The sequence below is a fragment of the Phascolarctos cinereus genome, unplaced genomic scaffold (assembly GCF_003287225.1).
Source record: "Phascolarctos cinereus isolate Bilbo 61053 unplaced genomic scaffold, phaCin_HiC Scaffold_4;HRSCAF=312, whole genome shotgun sequence".
Taxonomy (NCBI): Eukaryota; Metazoa; Chordata; class Mammalia; order Diprotodontia; family Phascolarctidae; genus Phascolarctos; species Phascolarctos cinereus.
In genome coordinates, this window is record NW_027555847.1 from 463,659,427 (window position 1) to 463,674,228 (window position 14,802).

At 34.4% G+C, this 14,802-nt stretch overlaps 1 protein-coding gene across 1 annotated transcript in view; it reads right to left on the reverse strand.

Moving 5' to 3' along the window:
- Positions 1–14,802, reverse strand: part of PREX2 (phosphatidylinositol-3,4,5-trisphosphate dependent Rac exchange factor 2) — a 382,998-nt gene that overhangs the window by 188,109 nt on the left and 180,087 nt on the right. The window contains exons 12-14 of the mRNA XM_021002117.2: positions 8,845–8,948; positions 8,029–8,078; positions 1,306–1,381 (exon numbers count right to left, since the gene is read on the reverse strand). Of these exons, the coding sequence (XP_020857776.1) occupies positions 1,306–1,381; positions 8,029–8,078; positions 8,845–8,948 (230 nt within the window). The remainder of the gene's footprint in view (positions 1–1,305; positions 1,382–8,028; positions 8,079–8,844; positions 8,949–14,802) is intronic.

Below are 14,802 nucleotides of genomic sequence, written 5' to 3' on the forward strand. Positions count from 1 at the left end.
CAGGGTCACTTACCTAGTAAGTATCAAGTGTTTGAAGCCATATTTGAACTAGATCTTCCTGAATCCAGGGCTGGTGCTCTATCCACTATGCCATCTAGCTGGCCCCCTTGTTTGTATTTTAATAACTAAGTATCCTCCTATCATTCTCAGCCAATTTATTTTAGAACATTTCATCAGGATCTCTCCCTTCTATCATCAAACTCTACCTAGTAATATATCTATCTACATGTGTATATATTATATCTTCTTTTATATACATTCCTTTGCGGGTTCCCATTTTCTGCTTTTTTTAACCTCAATACCTAATACACTGCCTTGAATGTGATAGGCATTCAATAAATATTTATTGAATTATTTGATTATTTCAAAAAAAGAAAGTTATGTGCTTCTCATTCCTTATGAACAAATACAAATTTTTTTGAACTCTGATGACATCAAAGATATTTTTAACATAGAAGTAAATCACCAGCCTCATGAGAACCACAGAAACACAAAAATAACATAACGCTTTCCTATCATCTTCCATTCATAGTTTATATAAACCTACAAAAATTTCAGATTAATGCTCATTACATCAGGGCACAGTTATTATCTCTGTAAAACAGAAAATAGAGATGCAGAGAAATTAGACAGAAGCAGTCAATAATCTTTTAAAAATAAATCAGTGAATAACAAGCCACTCAGGGGGGTAAAAATATGATCTCTTACTCTTTTATAGTATTCATTATAAATAAATTTATTTTAAATAATTTTCAATCTTTTTATATGTAATAAGAACTACTTCTTTAGTGGCTTTTCATAATAAACAAGTCCATGTAGATAAATACGGGCCATTAGATGGTACAGTGGATAGAATACTGTGCCTGTACTCAGGGAGACTCTTCTTGAGTTCAAATCTGGCCTCAGACACTTCCTAGCTGTGTGATCCTGAGCAAGTCATTTAATTCTGTTTGCCTCAGTTTCCTCATCTGTAAAATGAGCAAGAGAAGGAAATGGCAAACCACTCCAGTATTTCTGCCAAGAAAACCTCAAACAAAATCATGAAGGGTTGGACAACAACAACATAAATAGACAATTGTATTCACATCATTTTATTCAAACATTCATTCATTTAATAAATACTCAATGCCAACTATATGGATGCTTCAGCGGCTACAAAAATAAAAAAAGGTCACCTCTGTATCCTCTAGAAGGTTACACTGAAGTAGGGAACAAGACAATTATAAACATAATTCTAATACAATGTAGAAAAAATACTTTGACTAATAATAACCATTCAAATCGCCAAGCCACAAAACTAGTTACCTGTGCAATTAACCAGTCTATCAATTTGTTGGCCATGACCACAGATTTGTAGGTCCTTAGATGGTAATCTTTATCCCTATAAAACAAACAAACAAACAAACAAAAACAAACAATGGAAAAACAAAAGTACTTTTTAAAACCAAGGAAATGAACAAGCACTAGTTAACATTTTCATATAGTTTTCAACTTACTACAGAAAAGCTTGGAAACTCCTTTGAGAATTTGTTCCATACATGAAGCATATCCAAAAGGGTATCCACAATATTTATATCAACTCAATCAAGCCTTCCATCTCCCAATCCCAAAGAAGATTTAAAAATGAATTGCAAGAATGCTTATTACACAGTGCCCATTTCTTTATATGATTTTTCTACCAGAGTATAGAATGTCTATTCTATCCTGTTCTGTTTATACATGTTCTCTCATAAATATTATCACTCTATTTCCCCATAAAAAGTGGAAAAGAAATGATGTATTCCTTGACAAAAGAGGATTTATTCTTTTCAAATCCAGGAACATGCTAGGAAAGAATTACAGATGTGGTGAAAATAAGTGTTTTCTTGTGTCCCTCTCTGTACATTAAAACTGTTCTTTCCATTTTGGCAGCATTTAATACAGGCACAGCAAGGCCACAACCCAGGGAAAACAGAAGAATTAATGAGGCAAAATGGTAGATATTACCATTACCAGTAAGCTATCCAGCTATGCCTTTCCCACACAGAGAGAGATATGCAGACAGAGTGACCACAAGTATAATTGAGCCCTGGGGACAGAATAATCAAGTTTATAATTTTACAGACCTAGATCAAAAAAGGATAAGAAAATGACATTATTTCCATAATTGCTAAAGCTAAACTGAAGGCAAATCAGCCTTACTAGCTACATGTAGCATTCTATATCTTCTGTTCGTTGCGTATGATGGTTTTTTTACTTCATCTATTGTACTTTCCACCACTAAAATCCCAATGAAATAAATGGCTGAAATCCCTAGGATAACATACACGTACACACACACACACACACACACACATACACACACACACACACACACACACACACACACACACTACATAGACACACATAAATTTAAACATATGTCTATACACATATGCATGTGTGTATGCATGTACTGTGCTGTGTGTATATGTGTACTTCTATATACTTGCTTATGGTATCTAGAAATATATATATATAAGTGCGTATTTGCATACATGTGTGTATAATGGACCATGTTAACACATATTCACCAGAGGCAGCATTACATAATGGGAAAAATGCTAGACTTTTGGCATAAGGAAGATGAGGAAGCTATATAGCATAAGCTCTAGGCTTGGAGGCAAGAAGGCCCAGACTCAAATCTTACTTCATACTCTTACTGGCTGTGTGACCCTGAATAAACCACTTAACTTCTTTGCTATATAAATGTCAGCTATTACTATTATGGGTTACATCAATAACTTACTAGTAATCTTACTACTCAATTCAGATTAGTTACCACTGAGTCAAAATACGTCTGAAAGGAAAAGCCTATTATTAGATAATTTGGGCGTCTGGGGTATTCTCATAAAATTGAGTTAACACATACTAAAAATATGAATATCACTCATTCCATGTATTTTAAAGTCTTTCCCATAAATTTATCTTTGGCTAGAATTAATAACAGCAATTTCTAGCCAAATAAAATACTATTTTCTTGGTAAGGTCTACATTAAATACAAATTTCTGATAAGAGATTTAATTGCAAATATGATGTGAACACACATTTTACTCTGTTCTTATTTTCTCACATATAAGTTATACCAACGCCAGGTGAAATGGGAGCTTGATGTAATTGGATGGACATTTCATGCAGAAAAAAAAATAATAAAAATACGGATGCTTTCATAGTTAAAATTATAAGATCATGGGATTTGATTTGGACTCTAGACCTTAGAAATCATATAACTCACCCCCAAGATTTTATAAATGAGAAAAATTGTCCCAGAGTTTTGAAGTGACTTGCCCAAGGTCACAATTAGCAGTCAGGATTCAAACCCAGGTCTTTTGACTACTAATCTAGTTATCTTTCTGCCACAGAACAGTATTGATAACTATTCCACTCCTCACATCTCTCTGCATGCAGAGTTTTTGTCAGTAGCAAATAAATACATTTTGACTGTGTAGAGAAAAAATGAAATGCAATTCTCTCATGTGCAAAAATAACCAGTGAAAATACTGAGAGGCTCTTATACAAAGTAATGTATGAAATACTAAAAAAAAAAATGGCTAGTCAGTAAGGGTGTTCTGGAATGTAAAAGTTGAGAAAAGATACTAAATCTGCTTATCTTCATCTAAACTAAGGCCACTCTGAAATCACCCCTGCCTCTACAACCCTCCTTCCCAAAGAGATGTCCTCCTCCCTCCATATAGTAAGCTATCTTCTTGCAGAAACAGATCCAAGGGATTGATATTCCCTTCTTTATAATTTCAGACAGCATTGTGGAAGTCTTTAATCACCCTTCAGAAAATTCAAAGAATACCTTATGAACCCACTTCTGCAATTCATTCTGGGGTCTTTCATATACATTCTGAAAACACTGGAAGCAGCATTCATTTTAGGCATGAAGTTAGTTTGGAAAATTAGGAAAAAATTTAAACTTTAATTCAAATATTTGGCTTTTATCTCTAAGGACTGAGACCATTTTCCTTTTATTTTAAAAAGAACTTTATCAGGTTGAAAACCACTGTATAGTCAATTGAATGTAAATTTAGTATGCCATCTAAGATTGATTTGTAACATAGGTATTTGTGATATTCATTTTTCTCATGTCTGGGGTCTTCATCTTATCTATGATTGTCTCCTCAAATATCCTTGCTTCCCAGCTCATCAAACCTTCTCAAGTCCTATGATCTGCACCTTCATTCCACATACAGGAATGGTCATTCTTGAAGTTAAGTGGTATAGTGGATAAAGTGCTGTAGTTCGAGGTAGGAAGGACTGAGTTCAAATCCTATCTTAGACATCTAGAAATTTTTTGACCTGGGCAAGTCATTTAATCTGTTTGCCTCAGTTTCCTCATCTTTAAAATGAGAATAATAATAGCAACAACCTCCCAGGGTTGTTGGGAGGATAAAATAACAATTTAAAGTATTTAGAAAACCTTGATGTGTTATATAAATGTCTATCATTTATATAATTATGCATATCATTTATAGTTATAATATTTATTTTTATTTTATATTATATATTCATATATATTAAGTTATTATATTTGTACCATTGTTACATTTATCAAATAATCTATTGTTATTATTATCAGTATCATTATCTCATGTCCCACAAATATTCCAACTCCACAATTCATAACTCTGAAATTTCTCTCTGGCCATCATACTCCATCCTTCCAGATCTCCCTCTCCTTCATCCTTTCTACACCCAGTTGTTCCTTTCCAAATTTCGAACCTTCAGTCAACCATTTACTTTCTGTGCCCTTACCCCCATACTACTGGACTTCATTAAATGAATTCACATTACAGAGCTGACTGGATTCATTACAAAACAATCTGTATTATCTAATCTCAACTGGGTCTTTACTGCTTATACCAATTCCTTTACTCTTCCCTGATCAGCACTCTACTGAAGTCCCCAGTGGGTCTGGTCCAAACTGTTTCTTCTCTTCTCAAGCCACCTACATGACCACCTCTACCCACTCCCTCTCAGCAAAGGACTGTGACATACATCACTGAAAAAAACGGAAGCCATCCATTCTGTGCTCCTTCTCTCCAATTCCATACTTCAAATAATTTCAATACCCCTCAACACCCCACCCCCAATTATCTATTTTCTCCAATCTCAAAAAATAAGGTTACTCTGATTGCTCCCTGTCAATGCCATTCCCTCTAATTATGCTCTTGATCCCGTATATTCTTATCTCCTCCAGGAATTTTAACTTTCCAACATGTCTTTCTCTATAATATTTAACTTCTTACAAAATGGCTTCTCCTCTGTTGTGTTCAAACAGGCCCAAATCTCTCCCATACTTTAAAAAAAAAAAACCCTTCAAGTTTTCATCCTGTATCATTCCTTCTTTTCAAAGCCAAACTGACAGAAAATAGTTATCGGTATTCCCTGCTTCCACTTTATCATTTGTTATCTTTGACCCTAAACCACTCCTCTTCCAATTTTATTATTTCTGTCCAGGGAACTACCATCTTACTAGTCACTCAACTTCAAAACCTAGGAGTCATTCTCAATTCTTCAATTTCATTCACCTCCTATATCCAGTCATTTTCTAAGTCTCATCAATTTACTCCTTTCACATCCAACCCTTTTGTTCCAATCACCTATGACCCAAGCTCAGGCCCTGATGATCTCTCACCTAGATTAATGAAATAGCTTCTTAATTGGTTTCTGCCACAAGTGTTTTCCTTTTCACCCATCTTCCACACAGTCACCAAAACGATATTCCTGAAGCAAAATCTGACCTTGTCCCTCCAAAAGCTCCAGTGGTTCCCAAAATTGCCTGCAGCATTAAATCAAATCTCAGTCTTTGGTAATTAAGGATCTCCACAATGTGATTCCAGCCTGTATGCCCAAGTTGATGATATATTACTTGCCCTATACTCTAAGCAAATTGGCTCATTTGCTCAACTCAACATTTCATCTCCAGCATGTATCTTTGCAGAAGCTGCCCCCTATTTCTAGTATTCTCCTTCCTCAATTCTACCTCTTGAAACCCTTAATTTCTTTCAAGGCTAGCTTAAGTTTCATTTCCTTCAAGAGGAAAGATCTTTCCTGATCTTCCTCATTTTAAGGGATCCCTATTCACTGTATAGGTAGCTAGGTGGAATATTGGATAGAGTGCTGGGCCTGGAGTCAGGAAGTCTCATCTCCTTGAGTTCAAATCTGGCCTCAGACACTTACTAGTTTTTCACCCTGGGAAAGTCATTTAATTCTGTTTGCCTCTGTTTCGTCAACTGTAAAATGAGCTGGAGAAGGAAATGGCAAACTACTTCAATATCTTTGCCAAGAAAACCCCAAATGAGGTTATAATGAGTTAGAGATAACTGAAAAAATGACTGAACACAAATCACCATATATTTATTTGACATGTAACCTACATTTATTTAACTGTGAGTGTGCTGTAACCATCACTGTGATGAATGTAAGTTCGCTGGGGGCAGTGACTGTTTCATCTTTGTATTTCTATATCAAGCATTTAAGATAGTGTCTGGCACAAAGCAGCTGCTTAATAAATGCTTACTGATTGATTGAATATTCTTTTGCTTAATGTTAGAATAATATTTGCCTACTTATATATTTTCCCTATCATGTTTATGCAGCAGAGTTAGCAGTCACTCTAACTGCTCCAAAAATATGTGAATATTCAGAAGAGAATAAACTAATATCAGGCAAAATTAGACCCATTATGTGTGAAGTAATTCTAATTTTAACAAAAACATAGAGCTGGAAGGTCTGGATGGCTTTAGAAAATTTAGAAAATTATCCAATCCCATTCCTTCATTTTCCAACTGGGGAAACAGAGGCCCAATAGGCTATGTGTCTTGCTCAAGATAAAACAACTCTTTAAGTATAAGACCCAAATCTCAAATCCAGATTTTCTGAATACAAATCCTATGTACTCTGCCAAGCCTGAATAAAATTTAGAATTACTATAAAGAAATAAACATGGAAAAAAAGCACTGCTCACACATGCTAAGTAGAGAAATAAAATAGACGATCCAGAAACTTCATTTTAGGCAATGATTTCCATTTCTCATCCAATGGGCAGGTCAAGAAGCATCTACTGAATTTGGTACAAAGTGCTATATTATAATAGTAGGAATATTGTTTAAAATCTTGTATAGGCTGTGATGGTTTTTTCTTTAGGAGCACAAGGAGATAGCCTTTGGGACTTGGTTGTTCTTTGGGACTAGGAGAACAAAAAGCTCAGTCTGGATGGAGCCAGTGCTCTGGAAGTTTAGCAGAATTTTCTCTGGCCTCCAGTGATACTTGTCAGATCTAGCACAGCCATTGTTGTGTGAATGTAAAGATCTAGGGAAGCAGCAATTTGATTTTATCATCAAGGATTTGTTTAATGCATTTCAATGATCCATGAATGCTGCTTCACTGCATTACAACCCCAAATTTGAATGAATAGATTGACCTAAACTAGCTAAACTGGCTGGACCTGGACTGGCCCAGAATAATTACCAACAAAAATTTTGTTCACTTGGATTTCTCTTTCCCTGCTTACCTACAAAGCTCTAATGACCAAAAGGTGTTGAGAGGTAATAAGAAATAGAATCTAGAGACCTCGTCCTCTTTATCTTAGTGATATCTCTCTAAGATTATCTCTAATTTATCCTGTATCTATCTTGTTTGTATATAATTGTTTGCAAGTTGTCTTCCTCATTAGATTGTGAGATTATAGAGAGCAGGGAATATTTTTCATCGTTCTTTGTATGCTCTGCACTTAAAACAGTACCTGACACATAGCACGTACTTAATAAATGCTTGTTGATTTGACATAGCTTAAAAAAAAAAAGCACAGACTCTAGAAGCTACAGAAACTAGATCATCAGCCCTAGGACAGTTAAAAGCTAACTACATGAGGACAGATATTTAATCTAATCTCTTTCAATTCTAACTTTTCACCTTTGAAAAATGAAACCATTTCTAGATGAATAATATGTACGGAACATACAATATAAATATTTCTGAGAATTTAGTAATTGCCTCACCTTATCACTGGAGTAAACAGACTGTGAAGGCGGCAGTACAATCTCACACCCTGGGTAAAATAAAGATACTTCAGATCAAGTAAGGTCACTCCCAAGGACACACCAATAACAAATGTATTTATTTATATAATGATGCAAACTCCAAAAAGTTAGGACTTACTTGAATTAAAGCATATCACGTAAATTTCAAAATAAAATTATAAAATGAAAATTATACTGTAAATATATGCCTGTAACATGACAAAGGATTTCAAATGTTTTCTTAAAATAGAAATGTTTTGTTGATATAGAAAAAAAGTTTAAATATACTAAAGGTACTCGTAGTTTCTTACAAACATAGGGAATAAAGGACTGATATTTGCTATTCCCATTCTATACATGCACTTCCATATTCTAAATAGAGAGAAATTGTGAAGGGAATCATTGGCAGTTCTATTGTTCCAATGTCTTTGTAACATTGTTGATTTGTATTTAATGTCTATATCTAAAGTTTTATGTATATATGTATACATATGCATATAAGTATACATAAACACACACACACACACATACCAGCATCTAGAATCTTCAGTGATTCAGTTTTGTTGATCCTTTCAAGATTATTGCAAGACAATAAACTTAGGCCTCTTAAATCTACATTCAAAAAAAAACTAGAAGAAAGTAAAAGGTTCATTCTTATACTCCATTTAGGAACTGACCAAACTAAAAGAATTCCTCAGTGATTTTTTTCAATCTCTCAGAAAACATTATGCCTTAGTAGAGATTCACAACAGGTAAATCCATTATTAACACAAGGTGGTGGGGAGAGTGTATTACCTTGGAAATTACATCCTGCATTTCATTTCTTGGATAAAATGTCCCATCATCATAGCGAAATCTATATAACATCTGTTCTGGTTTGAACTGATGTTTATCCGTAACTAAGAGAACAAAAAATGACATATTAACATTCTGAATTGCTAATACAAGTCATGAAGAATATGACCCAACATGAATTTAATCATAAAGTATATGTTCCATAAGGCTTAAAACTTCTAATTTGAGGAAACACATTTAATTTCTTAACTAAATAACAAGAGGAATAAGAAAATCAATTGGTTGATCATTTTCATAAAATTACAAAACTTCCTTAAATTTGAGGTATGATTTGCAAGATCAATACAGATTAGTAGCAGACAGCTCATAAAAGTATTCTAATGCATAAAATAATAGAATCCTACAGACAATGTCCTATACTTTATATTCCTACAAAACTTAGGACATTGCTTTTTATATGCTTGGAACTCAATAAATTACTAACTGCTTCTTAGTACTGAAGAAGACTTTAGATGTTTATCTACCTACCCCGGTGGGCCCACTTAACTCAACCATTTAGTCAAAACCTCACTTAAACCAGTCCCGATAATCCAGCCTATTTTAAGCACTCTGGACAACACTGCAAAATATTCTTGTGTCACGTATTCCAAAACGTAACAGTTCTGACTATGAATATACATTTTTTACCTCTAGGCTAAATCCCTCACATTATAGTATAAATCCCTTTTCTTGGCCTGCCTTCAATAGAAACTAAAGGCAATTGATCTCTAACTTCAGAATATCTATCTTCCTCATGTACATAATTGCAGAAAATCACTAGACTTCTGCTTAGCTTTCCCTTCTCTAGGCTACACAATCCCATTATAACTAGTCTCATATGGTGATTGCCACTCTTAAAAGAAAAATAAACACTTTAAAACTCAAATAATTTATATCTGAATATGTTCTTTATCAGGGAGGAGTTAAACTGTTACACAATTAATCACTTAATGCAATGAGCTCTAGCTCATGCCTAAATGGAAGATTAGAGTTTTTAGTTATTTGCCTGAAATGTCAGAATGAGAGGAAGTTATCTGAATCACTAAGGAACATGAGTTCCATATGGGTACACTTGCAGAAGTGGATCAAACTCCAAAGATGGGTTTAATACAAATAAATATCTAAAGGTTTATCTATTTCCCCCAATTCTATCCAGTTATTTTTATTGCTCAAATCCATATATATGAGAAAGGAATGTTATAAGCAGGTAAATTCCCCCAGACCACTGGCACTTCCTCCATGGGCCAAGCTAAAGGAATCCAGAAGGCAGAAGAACATGAAAGAAAAATAAAGGGAAAATTCCAAAAAAGTTTTTTGAGTCCCCATGCCATGTTTCAAAGTCAGTGATATTCTTTCCAACTATTCTTCCTATTCCCCCTATTCCCATAAGGTATTTAAAATGCTACCATAAAACTCTGCCATAACGTCAGAATGTTTTGAGACCAACTGGCACTTTGTACAACCATGTTGTTACTTTGAGTCTCTTCTGAGTAGTGGGCCAGAAGTTCCAGGCATACCCTCAACGATTTTCCCCTCGACCCAAGCAGTATTTCATATAACCCTTATCCAGAACAAAGGTCTGAATACAGAACCATTGTTGCCTCTACTCAGTCTCTTTCTATTTTGCTGGCATATATAATAACAAAGTACCTAGTTAATTAATTGGCAGATTCTCATGTCATTCTGATGTGAAAAAAAGTGTTTTCGTGTTCTCAGTACTGCCACTGACTTAACAATGCAACCCTATCATTAGGTTTCTAAGTTCCCATGTAATGAGCTGAAGCATTTGTACTCAGAACATGTTGAAGAAAGCAAGAAGAAAGAAACCAACTCTTTCTAAATACCACAGAGAGAGCATATGAGCTCAAGGAAACAATGTCCACTGTATTAAGCCTTGCCTCTGGTGAAGTTCTCAGCAATATTTGCAATGTGAATAATAACAATAATGGCCAACTTTTCTTGCTCACTCTCCCTAAAACAGATGGTTCATTCAACTTTATTTTAAGAATTCTATTTTCACTGACACACAGCTGGGACCACATACTAATGAAAGTAGCATGTCTGGCTCATGTTTCTATACTGTAATGTAATTATTCTTTTATTGTGAAACCATATAATGTATTTCTTTTAACTCTGTGTTGGGATTAGTGTATTTTTGTGGAAAGATTTAAATATCTGTAGATAATTTTTTTGACAAAAAAGCTTTCTATTGGCAAAAAAGTCACTATTTGTTTTTTCAACATAAATATAACCTGAGAAATGTGGTACACCCTACTAAAATTAAACTATGGAGAAAAAAAAACTTTAACCATACTAAGCATTACAAGACTAATTGACTCCTATTATGATAACTACAGTCATTACTTAAAAGTTTCAATGCCACAAATCAACTTTAAATTATCATTGCAACTGAGTTTGGGAAAATACATTGTGTTCTTTGTGTGGTCCTATTTCGATGTGATTCACTTCACTCAATATCAAAAATATTCAACAATTCAATATCAACAAAAATTTACTTAACAGCTAGCAAAAGTCAGCCTGGAGGATAAAAAGATAAGTAGGATATTATTCCTTCCCTCAAAAAACTTTAAATCTTGTGTGGGAGGGGATAAGATAGATCCACAAATAAAGCTTAAAGTAGGATATATTACATACAATAAAAATAAAATATTATAGGACTGCAGAAGAAGAAGAGCCCAAGAATACCTTGTACAAAGTGATCCCTTAATACATATTTGTTTAACTGAATTGAATCAAGCTGTGCATATCAGGTTATATGGAGGCAATAGCATTTGAAAAGGGCCCTGAACGATGAGCAGAATTTGAAAAGGCACAGATGAAATGGTAGGGCATTCTATATAGAGAGAACAGCATAAGAAAATGGATAAAAGCAGGAAAACAAGTGGTGAATTGAGGGAAGAATGTGTACTCTGGTACACAATAATTCATAGAGTACATAAGAACATATAGCTGAAAAAGTGGTTCACAGTTACATTGTGAACACTGAATTCCAGGCTCAGCATGGACGTAATTCTGTAGGTAATGAAGAAATACTAAAACTCTGTGAGCAAAGGAATACAGTGTAGTAAAGAAAGTACTACATTTGGAATCAGAAGTTTTGGGTTCAAATCCTGGGTTATCTGTCAGCGTCCTCATGTATAAAATGAGGTTGGATTAACTAGATGATCTTTATGTTGCCTTTTTTATCTTCTAAATCATATGATCCTGTGAATAGTATGGTCAGACATGTGCTTAGGAAAATTTATCTGAGAATGGCATGTAGAATGGCTCAATAAAGCCAGAGACTGCAGTTATTTATAATTGTTTGATTGTTATTTAAATAGTTGCAGTGAAAGAGAATGAGGATCTGAATTATTATGGTAGCACAAGAATGGAAAAGTAAGGACAGACATAAGAATAGCAGCAATGTGACTTCATATCTGTACATAGCAGGTAAGAGGAGAAAGATATTAAAAAGAAGTCCAATTTTTCAAGCCTGGGTGACTACTAAGATGCTGATTCTGTTAGAAAAAAATAAGGAAGTCAGTAGATAGAGCTCATTTGGGGAATAAATAAATTTTGCTTTAGAAATGTTGAGCTTGAAAATAACCAGAATAACTAATGCACTTTTCAAAATATAAGACTAGGGCTTGGAAGGACGTTGGGGTTGGAGATACAAATTTGGGGAGTCTATTTATAGAAATGATTATTGAAATCATGGAAATCCCAAAGTGAAAATATGTGCAGAGAGAGAGAGAGAGAGAGAGACAGAGACAGAGACAGAGACAGAGAGAGAGAGAGAGACAGAGAGAGAGAGACAGAGAGAGAGAGAGAGAGAGAGAGAGAGAGAGAGAGAGAGAGAGAGAGAGAGAGAGAGAGACTGAAGACAGAACCTTGGACAGTGCCAGTGGTAAAGGAATGGGAAGAAAAGTCAATGGAGGAAACAAAGTAAGAGAACATCACTAAGAATCAAGATAATGCAGAGGCATGGGTGGAAAAGAGAAAGAACTCTAAGAAAGGGTGGTGTGGTCAAAAGCTGCAGAGATGCTGAACTGGAAAAAAAAATAAAATAAAATTGTTGATTCATAGACTAGAAAGTCACTGGTGACTTTCAAAAGACCAGTTTCAGTCAAGTGGTGAGTAGTCACCTCACAAAGGACTGATTAGTGAATAGTTAGATATAAAATGAAGGCAATGAATTGCTATTGAATCTGATTTCTTATATTCTCTGGCAGAAGGAGAATATTATAAAGTCAAAGTCTTTTTACTTTGCCAGTGAATATGTTGGCAGATTAGACCTACTAAACACACACATGTGCATACACATAGATGCATGAAATCATACATATGCATAGGTCTCTTTTGGTAAAGAAAGATACATATTTATTAGAAACACAGTATTTAGATCTCTGCTAATTATCTGGGAAAATTTTAATTATATCCAAATTTGTTCATCTACTCAATAACTTCATTATATGAGCAATTTAAATATTATTCATCACAATTCATTTATGAAACATAAATTTGAAAAGGTAATAGTAATAATATTCCTAACTACAAACTAGATGGTATAGACTATTTTATATTCTCAGAGTCCTATTGGAATTGGGACACCTAGGCCAGGAACCCTAACTTTCAAAACCTTCCAGTAGGCATGAACTCATAATGGCTTACAAAGAAAGCTTCCAGGAAATTCTCTAGGTAAAATGTCACTATCCTTCCAAAGACTGTCCAAAAGACAAATACCCCAGCTTTTAATCTTAATGCCCTTCTTCACTTCTCCCCAAATGACTGTCTTTCTGACTGACCAAAGGTGACATCATATGATGTCATTTGAGAGGAGTTAGGGAGGAATAAAAGACATTACATAATGTTCTTCCTGGGTCCAAAAATACATGGGCCTGAAAAGTACAGACCACCTTTCAATAAATATATAGCACTGGTAAGGAAATGTATTTTTTTAGACTGAGAAGGTCTAAGACATATATGGACAGGAAAGAAGAATATATTGAGGATGACAGATAGAAAATTGGTAAAGTTTCAGAGAAGAAGGAAATGGAATCAAAAGCTAAAGTGGAAGCATTGGTTTTAACAAGAAGGAATATCTATTCAACTTCTTTAGAAGAGAGCGCTTGTCACTGATTTTTCAAAAGCCTCCCATACACCAAAATACTCATAGCAGCACTTTTTGTAGTAGAAAAAAAAATAGGAAAAAAGAGATGCACATATGTTGGGGAATGGCCAAAAACGTGGGACATGGGTGTAATGCATTATTTATGTCCTATAAGAAACACCCTATATTATTAATACAGAGGGCAAGGAAAGTCTTGCATGAACTAATGTAAAGTAAGGTAAGCAGAGCCAAGAAAATAATATGCACAATAAGTACAGCAATGTAAATGTACAACCACCACAAAACAATTAAAAACAAATGTTGGAAAATCATGAAGAGCAAGCTGGGCCCCAAAGCAGAAATGAAAAGTCACCTCCTCTCTCTCCTTTGTATAGGTGGGGTTCCATAGGTATGGAACATTGTATATATTGTCAGATTTGTTTCCAATGCATTGATTGGTTTGGATAATTTTCCCCTTTCTTCCTCTTTTTCTTATTTCTTTTTTTAAAAAAATAAATTATTTTATATGTGATGGCTCTCTGGGAGGGGAAGGAGATATGGGGAAATGTAGGCAATGTAAAAACAAACAATATCAATAAAAGTCATTTTTTAAAGAGAAGGTGCTTGAAGAAAAAAAAACTGACTCACTTTCATTTTTGTATCCCCTGTGCTTAGCACAGTGTCTTTTCTGATTGTTGATTGATTTAATGATTAGAATAGAAGCAGAGGAAAAAGTAGAAACACAAAATTTTGGAGCTGAAGAGAAAGAATGCAAAGAAACTTCTTTCATGTTAAATGACCTCAGT